Source organism: Cyanistes caeruleus, chromosome 3 (assembly GCF_971803275.1).
Source record: "Cyanistes caeruleus chromosome 3, bCyaCae1.hap1.1, whole genome shotgun sequence".
NCBI classification, from domain to species: domain Eukaryota; kingdom Metazoa; phylum Chordata; class Aves; order Passeriformes; family Paridae; genus Cyanistes; species Cyanistes caeruleus.
In genome coordinates, this window is record NC_141703.1 from 72,408,697 (window position 1) to 72,428,121 (window position 19,425).

The 19,425-nt window shown below is 35.3% G+C and overlaps 1 protein-coding gene across 3 annotated transcripts in view; it reads left to right on the top strand.

Annotated features, from left to right (window-relative positions):
• RDX (radixin) overlaps window positions 1-19,425 on the top strand; it is a 44,611-nt gene that overhangs the window by 14,490 nt on the left and 10,696 nt on the right. For all 3 annotated transcript variants that reach the window (XM_086881913.1, XM_086881911.1, XM_086881912.1), the window contains exons 3-13: window positions 2,590-2,673; window positions 7,375-7,470; window positions 9,637-9,911; window positions 11,061-11,144; window positions 11,560-11,706; window positions 13,174-13,270; window positions 13,896-14,059; window positions 14,682-14,812; window positions 16,958-17,118; window positions 18,089-18,181; window positions 19,029-19,271. In XM_086881913.1, coding sequence (XP_086738039.1) covers window positions 2,590-2,673; window positions 7,375-7,470; window positions 9,637-9,911; window positions 11,061-11,144; window positions 11,560-11,706; window positions 13,174-13,270; window positions 13,896-14,059; window positions 14,682-14,812; window positions 16,958-17,118; window positions 18,089-18,181; window positions 19,029-19,271 — 1,575 coding nt within the window. The remainder of the gene's footprint in view (window positions 1-2,589; window positions 2,674-7,374; window positions 7,471-9,636; window positions 9,912-11,060; window positions 11,145-11,559; window positions 11,707-13,173; window positions 13,271-13,895; window positions 14,060-14,681; window positions 14,813-16,957; window positions 17,119-18,088; window positions 18,182-19,028; window positions 19,272-19,425) is intronic.

Sequence of the window (19,425 nt, forward strand, 5' to 3'; positions counted from 1 at the left end):
CTGTATTTATGATGTAGAAATTTCCCCTATGACTCTTGTTTATGTAGCTTTCTAGCTTTATTTTACAGACAATGCAACTGATACCAGTTGTTTGATTTTTGTTGAGGGAGTGCCCTGTAATCAAGGTTTGAATTAGATAAGTAGACCTTTGGGGCTGTTTAGGTTTTGACAAAAGTAACTTTATGTTCCGTGCATAGAAATAATTAAACCTATGAAACAATGTTATAAGTTTGCAGAAGCTTGCTATTTGTATGCCAAAAATCAAAGTCAGTCCAAATTTCTAGGGAAACAAAATGAACTGTAATGTTAACTTTGTATCTTTTAAAATAATGCTTATCATAAAAGGTAACATTTTAACATTGCCATAATTTAATTTGTAACTTTCTTATTAAAACTGAATGTGTAAATGTTGATTAGCATCTGAGTGATCTGTTAATTCGAAGTTGAAAGATAAACAGAAATGCTACAGGCTTAAGCAGTTTCTGTAATGTGTATAAGTGGCCAGGTACTCTTAAATGTCTGTTTGTACCTCTTGCAGGTGTAGAAACTCTGTACTCTTCGAGCACTCAAATTTTTTGGGGTAGTAACATCCCAAAGAAGATAGAATTTAGAACTATATTGAGTTTGTCTCTGTATTACAGTTATTGTTTTACTGTTTGACTCTTCTAGTTTTGTGAAGGATAAACTCTCAGATAGTATTTCTTGCATTTGTAGATGACATTTGTTGTAAGGATATTTATATAAGAAGTTTCTGCTGCCTGCTGCTGCAATTAGTTTTGAACTTGCTGTGCTTTGTAGATCTTCTGTGATGCTTCTTGTTTTAGCAATGGTGCTGTTATATAACAGAGCACTTTGGCATTTAATAAAAATAATTTTTGGCCTTATCCTTTGTAATAATGCTTACTTATGACTACCCTAAAGAAGATTTCATTTTTTTTAAATAGAAAAGCTGTTAAAAAATTAATTTTTAAAAAATTAAGGGGCAATCCCTTATGCTTAAACTAGTGCAACTAGCAATGAATTAGACCTACCAGTTAAAATTAGTTATTTTGTTAGAGGAATTATGTTCTAAGAGGGTATTTTTTCCTTCTCTTGAAATGGACAGACTGAGAGAATCTACAGAAAACATCTTTTTCCCTCTTTCTGACACGCACCCTCTATTTTTAAAAAAACATTTTGCAATAAAACTAAGCTCTCTTTTACTCCAAAGTCTTCAGTTCTTGTTCTTTATCAGTGTTTGCACACACAATAAAGCTGGCTAAGCCCCATTTATCATTCTTGTTTGCAAGTCTATAACCTAGAGGTCCTCAGGCTCCTGCTGTTCTTGTCCTGTATATCCCCCTTGTGTTTACCTTGATGTTGAAGCAAGCAGTGATCAAACTTCATCTGTTGCATGAGGACAAACTGCTCTGCAGGTTTTTTTCCCACCTTAGATCTTAATTCCATGTTTTGCTTTGTCTTCTTTTCCAGGCAATCACTTCTCAAAGTATTCCACCTGGTGGCAAAATTAGGGAAATAGTTAATGGAAATGGTTCGCGCATGCATAGATCAAGTAGTGTAAGAACTTGTAATACAAGTCCAAATTTATTCTGTTCCTTTTTTAACAGTAGAGAAAAATTAGAATATATCTGTGTGAGTTTGGTTTTTTTTTGCATTTATAGGAAGGTATATTTGACCTTTATCACTTTATATTCCTATGCACTAGAGATGAATAAAATGCAGTACTCTGGCAGTAGGAGTGGAGGACTGTTTTACACTGAGAAAACAGTGCTGTGCATTTAATACTTTGTTCTGCTTCATGGAAATTCTCACTTCTGTATGTACCAGCTGAAGAGAAATTGTAAGAGACTGTTGTACTTCCAAGTAGGGCTTCCAATTATCTCCTGCAGTATTTGACTACTTGTTTTTTAACAAATAAGCCCAGTGATTATCAAGAGTCATCTGGAAAATGGTCCTTCCTTTCAGGAGAAGGAGGTACATTGAATGGTGGTGATTTTTTTGTCTTGTAGTAAGGGAGTTGAAGGAGGTTGGCACTAAGGGGGGCTGACTTCCGTCATTTTTCTTTCCATTGATGAAAACTTGCTGCTTGTCTGTCCTGAGATATACAAGCTCTAATTCTAAATACTTTGAGCACCAAACTGCTTGATTTTATAAATGGCAAGCAGGAAGCTGCTTGTCTGTTTATATTGCTAGGCATAAATACCTTAAAATTATATATATGTGACCAAGAACAACTTCTTTTGCATGCATTTGGGAAGCCCTCTGAAAGATAGTGCCCAGTAACTGAGTGTCCCAGTGTTCTTCAGCTGTTCAGTAGTGATGTCAGCTTTCCCCTTAAATTAATTTTGAGCTTTGTTCTTTAATTTTACCTTCCAACCTAATGGTAAATATTATCCTGATTACATTTTTGTACTAAATAAAGATGAGATTTTTTTCAGATTCAAATTTTCTTTTTTTCTTATAGCTATGTTTTATGTGTACACAAGATCATTAAAATTGTTGAACTTACTGTTTCTTATAGGCTGATCACAAGATATGGAAGCATTACACTGTTACAGTATGATTTAAATATTTCTTTATGTTCTGTAGATCAATGTCAGAGTAACCACAATGGATGCAGAGTTGGAATTTGCCATCCAGCCCAATACAACAGGCAAGCAGCTCTTTGATCAGGTAATTTATATCTCTCTATCTGTATATATATGAGTACAAGCATATAAGAGTATTGTGGTTGTTAAGGTATGGTCTGAAAAAGTGGTAGTGGTCTCATGCACAAATTGTTTTTCCTTATGTTATCTAAGCTATCTGAGCTAGTGTGAATTTCCTCATTACTTCTCATGGAACATATTCATGTTACCAGTGAGGCTTCAGATAAATTGTATATGCAACTGCTTTGAAATTAATTGTGGTTTTTATGTCTAATAGTATTATAGTTGCTACTGCCATATAGTTGTTAGAATTGCATATTTTAGAAATGTGTATGTAACAGTAAGTTCATTAAACAGTAAGTTAGTTCATTAATGAAAGCTAACGCAATTGCTTTCCAACAATAGACACCATAAGATGGTCTTTCACTTCCCAAATGTTAGAACTAAATACTGTTGTCTTATGGACCAACTTGGAATTTGTTTAAAAAAAAAGGAAAGGAAAAAAGAATTGTTGAAAATGACAGCCTTAATGTGCTTATGGATTGCAGATGTATCAGAACTGCATACTCACTTGATGGTGTGTGTTGTACATCAGTCAAATTGACCAAGTGAACAACTTCTTTAACAGAGTTTTTCTTGCACTCATGTGATGCTAGTCATCAGAATCTCAGAACAAGTTTTTGACCTGTGTTGTGGGGTGTTACAAGAAACCTTAAGAATAGAATTTTGTCAATGTGTTGTGTCATTTGCCAATAAGATACCAATAAATGTTTTGTTCTCTAGATTCAAGATGTATGCGTTTATTTAGGAAATGTGAAAATATCTGAAATTACTCTTCAAAAATAGTTTAAAATAGATGAACAGCTATGTCTAGTAGTTGTTTCTGTCCATTCCACTATAGATGCTTGATGTAATGATGAGTACTAAGAGAAAGTAACCCATCAAAAAAGCTCTTTAAACTTTTAGTTGACCTTTTAGAGTCAATTAAGTGTCTTATTATATAAATTGAAAAGATGAGAATGTTGGTTTTAATACTGAACTTTTAGATAAATGAAATCACCTTTGCAGTTTTCATTTGAGATGACTGACTCTTAACCCTTACTGCCTGCCCTTTTCTCTAACATCAGTAGCAGTATATCTTCAGCCCCTATGTAGGAATAAACTTCACATCTCTTAAAAAGCCTTCTTAAAAAAACAGGCTGTCTTGCTTTTTGCCTAACCAGCATCATCATCATCAAATAAAAGTATAGTATTTGGTGACATAGAAGGCTCAAGCTGTTACTTGTCTTTTGCCAGCCTTTGCTATCTTCTGCTGTGCACTGTTGGGTGTGGTGACATTCTGCTGTGTGATGTCTAGTGCCCAGGTTATCAGGCTCAACCAAATTGGGGCATTTGCAAACAGGGAACAAAGATACAGTTCTGAATTTGTTGTCATGCTCTTCTTTGTTCTTCAGTTCTCTGTGTGGTGTTTGACATCTCACCAACTCTTACCTCCGGAGTCTTAAACTGAAAAAAAATTTGTGTCAAGAGAAATCAACCAGAATAGTTGTGTGAGAGAAACATTTTAGCCTGATTTTAAATTAATGTGTGAGTTCCATAGTGTAACATCAAGATCTGAACAGTATTGGAATTTTGGACAAGAAGTTATCCCCCTTATCTATAGAAAGGGGATCGAATAGCACTGTTATTGAAAGGATTGGCCTTCAGGGTTTGTGCAGAAGTGGTGAACATGACAAACAGGCTGGTTATTGTTTGCAGAAAATAACCTCTCCATGAATTCAGCTGTTATCTAGTACTCCTACATTTTTGGTGAACAGTCTTTCAACCTTTTACCAGCCAGTGCTCTTTTAAGCTGTTAACTGGCATTTTCTGGAGTTGTTGATTTGTTTCCCATTCTATGTGTGTTCTCATCATCATCTGTTATCAAGCAAGAATTCAGCATTTTTGAAATCAGTGTTTTTTTTACTTGCATTTCAGAAGGTATTCTAATATACTTATCATTGGTGTCTCTGTCTATTCTGTCAGTGGTCAGAATAGGCAAGAGGAGGATCTGTCCTCTGGTAGTCAACCAGTTAAGCATCTATAGCTTTCCTGGAAGAGGAAGAGCCCTGTGAGGGATATGTTTCCACACACTGGTGGTAATCGAGGGGGAGTTGTTTTGTTTCATTAGCACTGTGCATCAGTAGCTTTTGGTTCACTGTAACTGCCATTCAGAAGGAATGTGGGGGTTGTCTCCTTTATTTTGTGTTGTACCCCACTGTTCTTTCCAGATGTCTTCAAAGCCTTCTTTACGATCTTGTGGAAGGTGACAGTATGAAACCCTTGTTAAGTTGTCTTTATGTGTATGTTGTGATTTGCCCAAACATACATTGTTCAGGTTGCTTTTCTTCTCCAAGAAGTTTTCATTGTCTATTAATAGTCAAGTTGTAGGATGTGATAGTGGATAAATCTATTTTTACAGATGTGATAAACGCTTGCCTGAAGCTACTTAATAGAAGTTTTGTGCCGGAATCAAACTCCTAAGTTTTTCATTCTCCTGTTTTATCTTGCTACAAAGTTTCAGAAATGTTAGTTCTCTTTCCTATGAGCTGAGAGGCAGTGTAGGCAATGCTTTTTCCTTATTTGTGGATTCTGCTGGTTTTAATGTTGATTTTGCAAACTTGTGTAGGTCTGCATTGCTGTACCCAGGTTGCCTGATGATTTAGATCATGTGCATCTCAGGGGCCATAGTGAGTGGGTTGAGAGCAAAATGTTTTGACGTGAGCATAAGCACTTGTCTCCTTCTGCCTTACGGGCAGAGCTGTTGAGCATCTGCGGTTCTTTGCAGCTCAGAGATCTGATAAGGTATGAGGGCTCAGCTTGGACAGCTGCTAAGTAAAGAGCATTCTCAGTCATCTGATAAAGCCATAAGTAGTTTGATCAGTGTTATATAGGAGATCTGTGCCAAAAGAAACAGCAGGTCTGAAATTCCTGAGTTGGGGCACCAAATTTAATGCTGTTTGGACCATACTAGTAGCATACAATCTAAAGTAAATTATGTGGGAATTCTAGAGGAAATAACCGTGCTCACTCAAGAAATCAATCAGGTTGGATCCACAAGCATTGTCCATTATGTGCTTTGGAGTTTGAAGGTGAAATGATAAAGGAGGAAAAAAGGTGCACACTCAAATGGTTGTTAAGTGATTATGCAAATATACAAGGCAGCAGAAGTAAGTTTGCATAGTTATCCTATGACATTTTCTAATTTCAAAATCTTAATTTTGCAACCCGATAGTACTACTTTAAAGTGGAGGAGGATCTATGTGTAAAATTCTATTTACTTCACATGCATCTGAATGCTTCCATAAAACAGCCTTCAGTAAAGCAGCATGGCACCATGGTCCAGCCTGAGGACATATGTAAGTACTACCATACGTGATCTTCGGAGCCAGAGTTTACAGTCACTTAATAATCTTTGCTGGACCTTTCTGATTAATTGCTTATTAAATCCACATATGCTTTTGCTGTGCAAAAGACTTGTAAAATAGTTCCACAGTTTCATTATACTCTGTAGTAAAAGTGCTTCTTTTTGCTTGCTTTGAGCCTGCTATGTCATGATTTCTGTTGATTCTCTTCTTACATTATAAGAAATAATGAACAATCATTCCTTATTTTCCTTCTACATGCCATGCAAGTTTTATAGACCTGTGTCATAGCTTCCCTTTTTTCTCTGTCAGTAGCCCTAGTTCTTGTCTTAGCTATGCAGAAAATGTTCCAAGTCACTGATCATTCTTTTCAACATTTCTGAAACGTTTCCAGTGCCGCAGCATCTTTTTTTATAAGTTGAGGTGACCAGACTTTATGCAGAATTGTGAATACCATACATGTATATAGTAATGTAATATCTTTCTTTCCTTTTTGCTTTACAACTAGAACTCTCTTCATATGATTTAAATTGCTGTCTTTTATGTTGCTTTTATTAAACGTGATCATTTATTGAAGTTCATCTTTTTGCTGTTATTCACAGATCTTTATGGAAGGTTTTTTACAGCAGATTTTTGGCACATCAGTTTCATCCTTTTTTGAAGTCCTGGGGGACTTCTCTAGTGGTTACACTATAATTGTTATGAAAACAGCTTGTGTTTTTTGTCTGTCTTTTTAAGCACTGTATCCATAAAGCAACCTTCCTTCTATTCAAGGACAATTTTGCTCCTTTAGTAGCTTTTGGTGATAGACCTGATCTGAAATCTTACAGGAAAGTCATGTATGTTTAATCAGGTAGATCATCCTTACCCCTTTTATCATTAACTCTTAGAAGGTGGCAGAACTATTTGAAGGAGGCAGTTCATCCTCATTATCTCATACTTGTCCACAAATATTACTCTTTATTATCGTTTCACCAGTTGTCTTCTGTTGAAGTGTACTCACTTCTCCATGGGGCTGCAGGTCACTTCCCAGATGTGCTTTATAACCTCAGGGTCCTGTTACTACCTTCTGTTCCTCAGGTGCTGATGTACCCAGTGAGTTGCACGCTCCAGTTGGTAGCTTGGAGCATTTGAGTTTATTTAGAATTCTGGTGTTCTCTGAACCCAATGTTTTGTTACTATTTTATCTTTTTTGCTCTTGTAAGACTTGATTACATTTCAGTTTGAAATTGTTTATGTAGCTTTATTAAGCCTCATAGTACCAGTTAAAAAAATGTATTATAGTGATTACTGGTGGCTCATTATGGCTCATTTATCTTTAGGTGGTGAAAACTGTTGGTCTTCGTGAAGTCTGGTTTTTTGGGCTGCAGTATGTGGACAGCAAAGGCTACTCAACTTGGCTGAAGCTAAATAAAAAGGTAACAATTCCTTCATATTTAACTAAGTGTACAGTTTGAATATATTTTGTAAGCTTTGCTGATTTAGTATCTTAAGTGAGGTATAGCTGGCTTCAGATTTGCTTGAAAATTTGCTTTTCATGTGCTTAAAATGACAAAATAGTGTTAAGTTGGATTAGTTATAAAGAATAGGCAAAGATGCATCAATATTTAATTTGAGGAGATGTTTTCCAGTACTGTGGAATGCATGCATGCATGCATTAGGAGAACTTGAATTCATATGATTATCCCATTTTCACGTAGCAAGACATAATAGAATTATTGTTAGATTTTGGCCATGTATATGGGAAGTATTTGAGCTTCAGGAATTTGTATGCATACAGCTATGAATCTTTAAACAAGGCAAAATAATCAGCTTCTAAACTTTAGGTATCTAATAGGTAGATTGTAGGATAATTTTTTTTTCCCAAACAGCATTGAGTACCTTGTATCTCCCAGTTACTGGGAACTGGGTAATTTTACTTGAAATTGTATTTATGAATTTGAATGGTCACTTCTTATTTTAATATTGGCTGTCAGATTATTTGTTAATGCCATTGTTTAGAATGGAGATACTTTTTTTTACTTCAACCTAATCAAGAATACCTTCTTTATCTTCAATATTAGGAGGCAAATTGGGAGGGTTTTAGGAGCAAGTCCCACTGTCTGCACTTAGGTAATCTTTGCTTCTCCTCTGTGATAAATCCAGTGAGTTAAGCCTGCTAGCCACCAAATCTGTCTCCTAGAATTTCATATGTGTCTTGTTTCATACACAATAAACATTGTAGTGCTGCAGATACTTTAACTGTAATGGCTTGTCTTGGGTGGTTGGAGACTATGGGATTTATTGCATCAGTTGTGAAAAATACAGAAGACATTGCTCTGTGAAAACCTTTAGCAAGTTAAGTTTCTGGTACAGTTCGGAAGTAGCTGAGGATGTGCTCATTTTTTAAACTTTGATTTAGACAGTTATTTATCATAGTTTTAAAAAAAACTTGGAAGATTTGATTCTGATATGCATCAAATTAGCTGTTTCTCACTTTTATATTATTATTTATATGTTTTCAGTAAATACAGATAAAAATCTGATAAAGAATAGATGTGTGAGTAAGATTTTATTGTGGCGAGCTCAACTAATTTTTCACTGGTGAGATGAAATGCTATGTCTGTAAATAATGCACGACAATAATGAGAAGTGAGCAAAACTTTTAAAACTGACATCTCAAATGTTGAATCTATATGTACTTATGTATCTTGGTGTTTTAAAGGTTCTATTTATTATATTCACAGTTTTTGAGACTTCCTACAAGTTGAGCAAACAGATACATCATTCTTGCATAACAAAGAAGTTTTAGTGGGACTAGTAGTAGTGCACGTAAAACTAAATGTGTAATAAAGTGCTTGAACTGGGATGTATGAGAATTATTTTACTGTGAATGTACATTTTAACAATTACTATTTTATGTTAAAATTAGTTTAGTTTTGAATGTTTTTGCTTTGGCCATAAATTGGTGCTGCAAGCTGAGCACAAATGAAATAAAATTCTACATAAAAACGAGTATTTGTTGAAATCTGAAGTAGAGGAAATCTTAAGACCATGTCTGATTTCTTTGCAGAAATCACAGTTTTAAAGCTTATCCATTCTAAAAAAAAAAAAAAATAAAAAAATTAAAGGAATTAAGGTTTTTGCAAAGGAAAAAAGCACGTATTTATTTCAATAGTTGAAAGCTTCTAAAATAATCCAACTTCACACTCACATTGAAGAAATGTGCTCTAGTTATTGCTAAAGAACCATTGTTAGACCCCCTAATTTATTACTTCCTGCAAATCATCCTTGGATATAATTTTGATCTTTTTAATGTCTATTGCAACTTCTTAGTTTCCAGGTCTATATTGTGATAAATGAAAATTCACACAAGCCTACAAAAAAAAATCTCCTCATTAGCCTTAAAGTAATATTTCAAAATTGTCTGATTTATTCAAACTGATGCGCTTGTTTGCACCATGTGAACCTTTCAGTGAGTTCCACAGTGGGCTTGTCAGGAAGCTCTGGGTTTTTAGAGAAGCTAAAGAGTTAAGTGCTATTAAATCACATTTAAGTTACCATTTAGTGCTCTTTTTATTTTTGTCTTTATTCCTCTCCCTCAGGTAACACAGCAAGATGTACGGAAAGAAAATCCTTTGCAGTTTAAGTTCAGGGCCAAGTTTTTTCCAGAGGATGTATCTGAAGAATTAATTCAGGAAATAACTCAGAGACTTTTCTTCCTGCAAGTCAAAGAGTCGATCTTAAATGATGAAATATATTGCCCACCAGAAACTGCAGTTCTGCTGGCTTCTTATGCTGTCCAGTCCAAGTATGGAGATTACAGTAAGGAAATCCATAAACTGGGCTACCTAGCCAATGACAGGCTTCTCCCCCAGCGGTGAGTGAAATGGGTTTTGCACCAAATGTCACACACAGACTTAACTATAGCACATTTTTTATTTATAAAATATTAAGTGATAACATGTATTTAATGATGGCTTTCTTAGAGTTCCTCTTTTTGCTAGTAAAATTTAGAGATCCTAATTTAGACTAAATAACAAAGAAGCGTCATAGCCACAGGTTTCTTGAGATGTATTTCCTGTCCTGTCCACAAGCAGCTGCAGAGACTTGGTTGAACACATTTTCAAAGTACTCCAAAATCATGTAATGTTACTGGAGGCCTGCTTCTGCTAAATTAAAATCAAAATACTCCAATATAAAAGTAACTAAAATTCATTTGATACTCTCTTTTTCTTCAGTTTTCATGTTTTTGTACACTTAAATGATAATAATTTCCTGAAAGTAAGTGTACTGCAAATAATATACACTGCTCGAGTACAACACAAGTTCATATAATTCATGTTCCTTTTCGGTAGACAAATGCTCAGATTTTTTAATTGTCCTTTAAAACAGTTTCTTCAGAAACCCCTGAAATGCTGGGTGCATGGAATGAAAGCAAAATACAGTTAATATATGAATTTGATTTCTTAATGTAATTCTACACTGAAAGTTCTAGAATAATTCCATCATTGCAGCCTCTTGTAGATTAAACATCAAATAGTGTTCTGAAGCTGCTTCGCTATTGATTTTATTCATAAAGGAAAAATAAAAAATTTAATAAAAAAACTCTCAACAAGGTTGTCTGCTAACTTGTTGTAATGTCTTACCTTTTCTTTCAAATGACAGCAGAATGAAAGCTTGAGTGTATCTTTGTGCACCTAGAGATTAATTTGCAGCATTGTTGCCAGAGGGTTCTATAGGTGTGCATTTTCAGCTGTTGTAAGCGTTACATTTTGACTTACCTGAGGTATGCAATAGTGTGACTTTTATATAACAAAGAATACAGAATACCAAGAAAAAATAGGTTTCACACTATTTTAGTAGGGAATTTATTGAAATACAGAACTTGTTTCTGTGCTGAAAATGTGAACAGTGTATAGGAAGTCATCTTTTAAGTTTATTCAGTTAAAGCTTATGTTGTGCTGTGCAACAAAAGAGGTTAAGTTTGTTGCCAGTGTCCTTTAATAGCAACGATTTCTATTCACAGTGTGTTAGAACAGCACAAACTGACAAAAGAACAGTGGGAAGAAAGAATACAGAACTGGCATGAAGAGCACAGGGGAATGTTAAGGTAATTATGTAAAACATGTGTTTTGGGAGGTATTTCTTTGGAAAGTGTCTTTCTTTTTTTCTGACCAGGATAGGTAGTTATGAAAGACTTCCATGAGAGTTGAGTTTCCAGTTAGGCTGTTGGTTTACCCACATGATTTCTGGAAAGGCTGTCAACTGCCTTTGTCCACAGTTGTCTGCCTCTAAAATACATCTAGTATTTCCTTAGCTCATGGCACAGAAAGACAAAGTGCAATGGTTGGATTCTACTTGGATATTAGGGTGTAGAGCTCTTAAAAGTATTTGAGTCAAACTATTTTAGAGATTTAATTCATAACTAAATTTTACCCCAGCTGTTTTATTCTGCAGTTCCCTTATTCTTACATTGTACTTACGATTTGTTGTCTAAACTATACCAATTTTTTCTTCTTCATCAGGGAAGATTCTATGATGGAGTACCTTAAGATAGCACAAGACTTGGAAATGTATGGAGTCAACTATTTTGAAATAAAGAATAAAAAAGGAACTGAATTGTGGCTAGGAGTTGATGCATTGGGTCTGAATATTTATGAGCATGATGATAAGTAAGTGGGAAATACTCATTTTGCAGTTCTGTTCTAGGAGTTGCTACCTGAGATTGTACAACCCCCATCTTACTGCCTGTTCAGTAAGATCTGGCACAACAGGTTCTCCTTCTAATCTATGTAAAAGATAGAAAAAGAGAGAGAGATGTTAAATGCCAGAATGTTTGAATTGTAAAGATTAGGGATGCTAAAGAAGAGAAAAGAAGAGCAGTTCTATGGGAATTTAAATTTAAAATGTGTTATATGGAATACTACATCCTTGTATTGTTTCTTCCTGTACCTTTCACTCAAAACATTCCCTTCGGTTAGGATGAAAAGGACATTTTAAAGCTGAGCAACGTATTTAATGAGAAACATTTGTAAGAGCCATTACAAGGATTATAGATGTTGGAGCGTGAAAAACTTAGATATTTAAAAGTGAAAAGTGAACCTTTTAGACACCAAAGAAAATAGATCATTCATGTGTCCTGATAAAGAGATCAAATAATCTGTTCTACTTGAAGAGGGAAAAGCTGAAATCTAGGAAATACAAAGAATTTGGAAATAGAGCAACAGACTTACTCTTTTCTTTCTTTACAAGCACTTGTTAGTTGTGTCTGGTGTCAACAAGCCATTCACAGTGATTTGAAGTTAGTTACATGTGATATGCCAAACTCCAGATGGGAGCAGTCAACTTTAGATGTATATACTCTGTAACAAAATTCTGTAAGCCTTAATTGCCATTAGATGGCAATATAACTCCTGAAAGCTGGAAATATTCAAAATGCTCAGATCAGATTGAGCCATGAGGCAATTTTTGGTATTTCCTGTCTCCTGATGGTTAGCAATCAAATACTTAAATATTTTCTGATATTTATAATTAAGATAATATGAATTAAAAAAAAACTAATGTGCTGACAGAAAAATATTTACTGTTATGCAATTGATGTGTAACATTGTGACGATTTCTGATTTAATTTATTTTGCTTAAGATGCAAAGGAAATAAATTTAACTTGAATTCTGAAAATGTAAGAACACAAATCTGAGCTAAACTGGAAGTACAACATGGCTGAAAGCTACTTTAATTTCTGTATTTGAAATGTCAATTTCTCACATTTAAATAGTTACTCTTTCAAGTGAAAATGCAGTTACCAATGCCATGTAAAGAATGAATACGTGATTGTGATGTTTAGTATGTAGGGAATAGTAGCAGAATAAGTCACAGATCAAAATTCCTTGTGTTACAAAGCAATGTAATTTATTAAAATGTAATTAATTTGAAATAATATTTGTAAAAAGAAAAATCTTACTAAAATGTGTTTGAATTGTTGTTAATGTTTCTATTGGAACATAATGTCATAAATGTAATATTCTGAATGTAGCAAAGTGTAATAGTGAGAATGGTACAGACATAAGCCTTACTGAATTCCTGTGTGTATGAAGTGCATATCCTTGCTGCTTCTAATGAGGACTTTTTTTCTTTGAAGGCTGACACCCAAGATTGGATTTCCTTGGAGTGAAATAAGAAACATCTCTTTTAACGACAAAAAATTTGTCATAAAGCCAATTGACAAAAAGGCCCCTGTAAGTAGTAGTAGTCTGCAGTAGTATCACTTCCTATGTGAAGGGATTAAAGCCTGCAGGGACTTGCTTTGGCATTAAGGCATGAGTAAATATTGGTAACATTTATTACTTTTACTGATAGAATAGGCAGTAATCAAAAGAAAATGTTCATTTGTGTGTTTATTTCCTCTCTTTTCATTCTGTTTGATACTCCTAAATTGTGGGGGGGTTCTAAGTCAACTAATACTTTGTAGTTGAAAAGACAGCATAAGATGCTAAATTCTCTACCTCTTTCCTCCTCTAGTTTTCTTTTTTCTTTTTTTTTTTTTTTTTTGTTCCAACAGCACATTTCATGAGACTTTCTAGGTTAAATGACTTAAGAATAGAATATAGTCTCATTTTTTTAAAGCTTTAAACAATTTTATATAGACCAGCTAATTTCTGGGGTATTCATGGTGCAATTTTGAATTTTTCTTGCAAGTTTCTGACAGTAACTAGATTTATAGATTATGGTGTTCGCTTGCTCAAAATATCAAAGCATGTGTAAGTTTTCATTTAACCAATGCAAGAATGCAGCAATGCTTTGAATCTTGTCATGAATGTATTTTTTTAGGTTAATGGATGTACTGGAATTACTTTTTTCTAGGATTTTGTTTTTTATGCACCCCGTCTGAGAATTAACAAGCGAATTTTGGCACTGTGTATGGGAAATCATGAATTGTACATGAGGCGGAGGAAACCTGATACAATTGAAGTGCAACAGATGAAGGCCCAAGCTAGAGAAGAGAAACATCAGAAACAATTGGAAAGGTAATTAACAAACTTCCACGAAACAGAAAAAAATTCTACCTTTTTAAGAAGTAATAGAATATCATATATCTTAGAATTCTGAAAAAGAGAGAACTGCTTTTCTTTTTCCACTATGTAAACAGGTTTGTGAATTGGCATGGCTCCCCGTCTTAGTGTAAAAATGTATCTTTTTTGAGCTTTCAGCACAGTAATAGTAGCTGTACTGTTGTTCCCTGTTATGTATTTTGTGCAAGTCTTAGCTCTCTGTTGTTTGATTCTTAGAGGATTTTATACTCTACTGGTGAACCCTTAAAGCAAGTTCATTGAAGAATGTCCTGGCTTACCTTTTGTATATTTAAAAAATACTGTTGCCATTTCTAGCCCTGATGAAACATCATGCCTAAAACGCAGATATAATTGTGGATTTATGTGGCTGACCATAACCAAGGTTGATTATCAGTTCTGTTCGTAAATTGTTTTTCTCTACAGTATTTTGAAGCAGCTGCTGAATTAGAAGCATTTAAAATTGTCTGTCCTTCCCTGCTAGCTGAGTAAACTGAAAAATTTGCTACCTGTATCCAAAGAGTAGCATTTAATATGTTGGAGAGTTAAAAAAAAAAACCTTTTTACTATTTTTTTTCAGGGCACAGTTAGAAAATGAGAAGAAAAAAAGGGAGATAGCAGAAAAGGAAAAGGAAAGAATAGAGCGTGAGAAGGAGGAATTAATGGAGCGCTTAAGACAAATTGAGGAGCAAACAATGAAAGCTCAGAAAGGTGAGGTCATAGATTTCTTAAATCTAGTGACAGTGTTTAGTTTAGCTGGGTAGTTCAGTTCCACAATTCTTTTTGTATGTCGGTGTGTTTTGTTAACTGTGTGGGAGGGGTTAAGTTTATTTTGCTAATAGTGGCAAGAATTTAATGGTGTTTTATTTTATATGAGAGATACTCTTTTTTCAGTGTTTAAACAACGGTGTGCATACTTTTGTCTGTATCTTTTTAATATAAAACCAATTTCTAATATAGTAAAAGTTTTGATTTAGTAAAAAGAAAATTATTGCATATACACAGTTCAACTCAGAATTATTAAATGCTTAAAATGCTGAATACCTGGAGTTGAAGGGAGCAGGGAAATTAGAGGGAAAGATTCAAAGTACTTTCTCTAGGATTTTGTTGAATTTAGCTTTTAATTTGGAAATTCCTTGTTTCTTCCTCCTTTTGTATTCCCTTGTAAGATTTGAGAAAACTAAAGTATTGTCAAACATTAGTGAAAGCACATGTAGTTTCACCAATCACAATTCTTTGTGTTTAATCACCCTGTAGAGTCCTTGTCTCTGTGGCTTCCCACTTGCTCCTCTCCGTGTTCTTTTTTTTTTTTGTTTGGTTTTTTTTTTCCCTACTTCAGGCTTGGTTCACATTCATAAAAGTTTTGTTGCTTCTTTCTTTTCCTAACTCTTGGCTTCGAGCATCATATATAAAATCACTGTTTAACTCTATGCAAGTAAGTTACATAAATTTATATACATAACTGACACTTCTCTCCAGCTCTCCTGCATTTTGCAGTCTTTCAATGCAGAACAGGTTGGACGCATCCAGACAGGTAACACCTCATCTGTGCCATGGAATTGCTTAGGGAGAGCTGTTTGGCCTAGGACAGAACAGTGTCAGTTCTGAAACAGGGTGATTCTGGAGGTTTGACAATATACATTTTCTTGTAATTCACATTTTCTCATTGTGAGCAGTATAGCCTAATTTCTGATGCAATACAAAATGTTCATGTGTTGCTGGTCTTTTTAGCCTTCTATGCACACATGGAAAAGTCTTTATATAAATTGTCTGTGTTAGTTTCATGTTCTCCATCTTCATGGGAAGATTTGTTTGAGTAGTGTTTTTAAAAAGTTTTGTGTTCTGTTTAATTTCTAGGTATTGCATTTGTAGAACCCCACATACTTGTGATCCTGTTCATTTAATTTAATGACTGAAGTAGTAGTAGGCCTGGGAAGCCAACTGAAGAATAATGGTTACATTATTACTTAAAACTAGAAGTGCAAAGATGATGCATGTGTCAGCATACCTGGGGAGGTGCTTTTATAGTATTAAAGCTTATGGTGAAGGCAAATGGATTGCTGGGAAAAATGAGTAGTTGTTTAGGTTTTCTGCTGAAGGAGTCTGACAGCTGTGCCTAGCCAAGAACATAGTGAAAGTTTTGTCATTAGAACCACCAAACAGCTTTAGAAGGACTCTTTACATAGTCACCTGTTTTTTCTCATCAGGGGAGGAGTTTAATTTTGTCTGTGTAAACCTAGCCTTGCAGTACTCCTAGATTATTACTTCTTCCAAGAACCTTCCTTTAGGTTCTGCCCTTTAGATTTCAATATTTTGCTATGCATGCAGCCAGACAGCTATTATCTCTCCCTGGATTTCAAATTTTCCTCCTCTGATGTACAAAGATTTTTTCTGACCCTTCCAGTGGGTCTTAAGTCATTTTGCTGGAGACATGTACCTAAATTTTCAGCAGCAATTAAGGAATCTGTCAGGCATTTTAACAAAGAAGAAGAGTTTTTTTGCTTTCTTTAAGAGAGTGGTTGAATGTACATAAAATAATAGGAGCATGTGCATGTCTATGTACATGTACTTGGGTGTTTAGATTTATCAGTGAGGTAACACTTTCCTGAGACACTAGGCTGTCAGAAATGTCAGATGAGATAAAATATATCCAAAGAATGTCTTAAAGTGGTGGGGAAACCAGATATGGAACAGAGCTCAGGGTATGTGCTCAACAGCTTTTCTTAGCTTGAGGTGGTCTTGTAAATCTCAGTGTTCTAGGTTACGTTATTTTGGGCATATTACAGCTGGTATCTGTGATACATATGAGGAAGTGCTAGGTAGTGATACCTTGTCTGCAAACTCTCCTCTTGGCAGAGCTAGAGGAACAGACTCGAAGAGCTCTAGAACTGGATCAAGAACGGAAACGTGCAAAAGAGGAAGCAGAACGTCTGGAAAAAGAGCGTCGAGCAGCTGAAGTAGCCAAAGCTGCTCTAGCCAAGCAGGCAGCTGATCAAATGAAGAACCAGGAACAGCTAGTAAGAATTTTTTTTTTTCCCCTCAAAATAGGGTTAAAATTGGAAAAGATAGTTGAAAATTTAGCCTTTACTCTTGTCTATGTCAAATGAAGAAGTACATTGTAACACAAAGGTACTTGAGATACTGTTACAGAGTGTTGTGAGAAATGTGTCAGGAAACTGCATTAGACTTGCCGCTACTTGCAAGATAAAAATAACTCTATCTGTAGGAGATTAAAAGAGGACCACCACCATTCTGACTGACAACACTCACTACATTCTCTTTCTAATAGTCTCAGGTTTATTCAGCTGAGAACAAGAGTAGCTTTCTTCTACAGCCTGCTGGGAAGCCTGTTCTCTGAGGCAGGTCTGTTCTGAAGCTTGGTGGTGGTGGTGGTGGGAGTGGGGAGTTGGTGACACTGGAGTTTGTTGGGGTATTTTTGTTGCTTTTCCTCTCCTGTTGCCAGTATTTGCAGTGTCTTCTCACATTCTGGATTAGACTACTTCTAATTCAAGATTGGTGCATAATAATCAAGAAAGGCATGAAAATAGAAGAAATTATTTCTGAACTATAAATGGTTTAGATCTTCTGTAAACTTAGAACATAATTCTGATGGCAAGATTTAGCTTAATAGTACTGAGATTATGATCCAGAGTCATAATCTTAATGGTGGGACCATTAAAGTTGTATTAGATTGAAACAGCCTGAAATGCCAGTTTGTAATGACAGCTTGCTGTTTCCCAGCAGGCTTTGGAAGTGCAGAAGGTAAATATTTTTTTTTATTATTCTGGACTTATTTCCATTATGCAAGAGTACTCTGATTCATTCCCTCTGCAATGTATGCTTAAAATTTCTATTTTTCACCGAGGAGTGATGGATGGTAACTAACTCTTTTCAAGCAGGATCATAGCAAAGGCTCTGCTTTCTTCCACTGCATAGCCAGGCTGATACCAAATTAAAGCTTCTACTTTGTTCTTTTGTTTGTTTCAGGCAGCAGAAATTGCTGAATTCACAGCCAAGATCGCACTTCTAGAGGAGGCCAAGAAAAAGAAAGAAGAGGAAGCTTCAGAATGGCAGCACAAAGTAATGAGCCCATGCTGTGTGAAGTCAGAACTTCAAAGAAACTAAGGGAAATGAGTGTGGAAATCTCACTAGAAGTCCATGGGGTCAAAACTCTCTCTTTCCCTTAGGCTTCAGAAAAGTCTTTCTTAAAGGCTTTTGTCCTCCAGTCTACTGAAGCCAGCCTATGCTTCTGTTTAACTCATTTCTTGATATTACATAGCCATGAAGGGGGGGAAATTCTCATCACAAAGGTATGGTCAACGATTAGAAATGGCTTCCTTTTGTGTGATGATGAAATAGAGTGGAGCTTTGTGTTAGAGAGGAAAACACCTCAGGAGGGATGTGTATAAAATCATGAGATTTGATGGAAAGATGAACCAAAACAGTTAACAAAGGCATGTGAAATGCAACTGGGCAAAACTTTAAAGCAAAATAGTCTTTCTTCATAAAATCTCTAATTAGCTATGGAATGTGAACAGTTACTGTGCATGGGTTCCAAAAGGGTTTGAACAAGTTTTCCTAAGTTCTGGTTAAGTATGAAATTTGAAGATGTCACCTTTGATCAGGAAATCCCTGACCCTTAAATTTCTGGTGGCTAGAGAAGTTGGAAAACATTTGGTTTGATTGCCCTATTCTTTCACTCTTCTCTTGTATACTGCTGGAAGTAGCTGAACCCCTAGTACAGCTTATTTTGAGCCATATCTGGTTTTTACTCTCTATTTGACAATTATCAGTGTGTAAACTAGTCATGTCAGTTATAAAGGACAGTTATTGTGTGTGAGAACATCTCAAATATCTATTTTTATTTTTTTGGATTCTTGATAAAGCATTTAAAAAAAAGGTGCTAAGTACTGTTTACTGTATTTAGGCTTTTGCAGCCCAAGAGGACTTGGAAAAGACCAAAGAAGAACTGAAATCTGTGATGTCTGCTCCTCCTCCACCTCCACCCCCACCAGTTATTCCTCCAACAGAGAATGAACACGATGAACATGATGAGAACAATGCTGAAGCCAGTGCAGAACTGTCTTCTGATGGTGTCATGAATCACAGGAGTGAGGAAGAACGGGTAACAGAAACACAGAAAAATGAACGTGTTAAGAAACAGCTCCAGGTAATGAAGATTCATAGTTGTATCAACAAAATTCAGGCTTTGGGTTTTCATCCTTCTTTTGTAAGAAATTTCACTGATGTTTTGGTCTGCCAAGGAAACAGCTTCTTTATCATTTATTAGGTTTATGACCAGTTTATCAACCAATATCATTCAT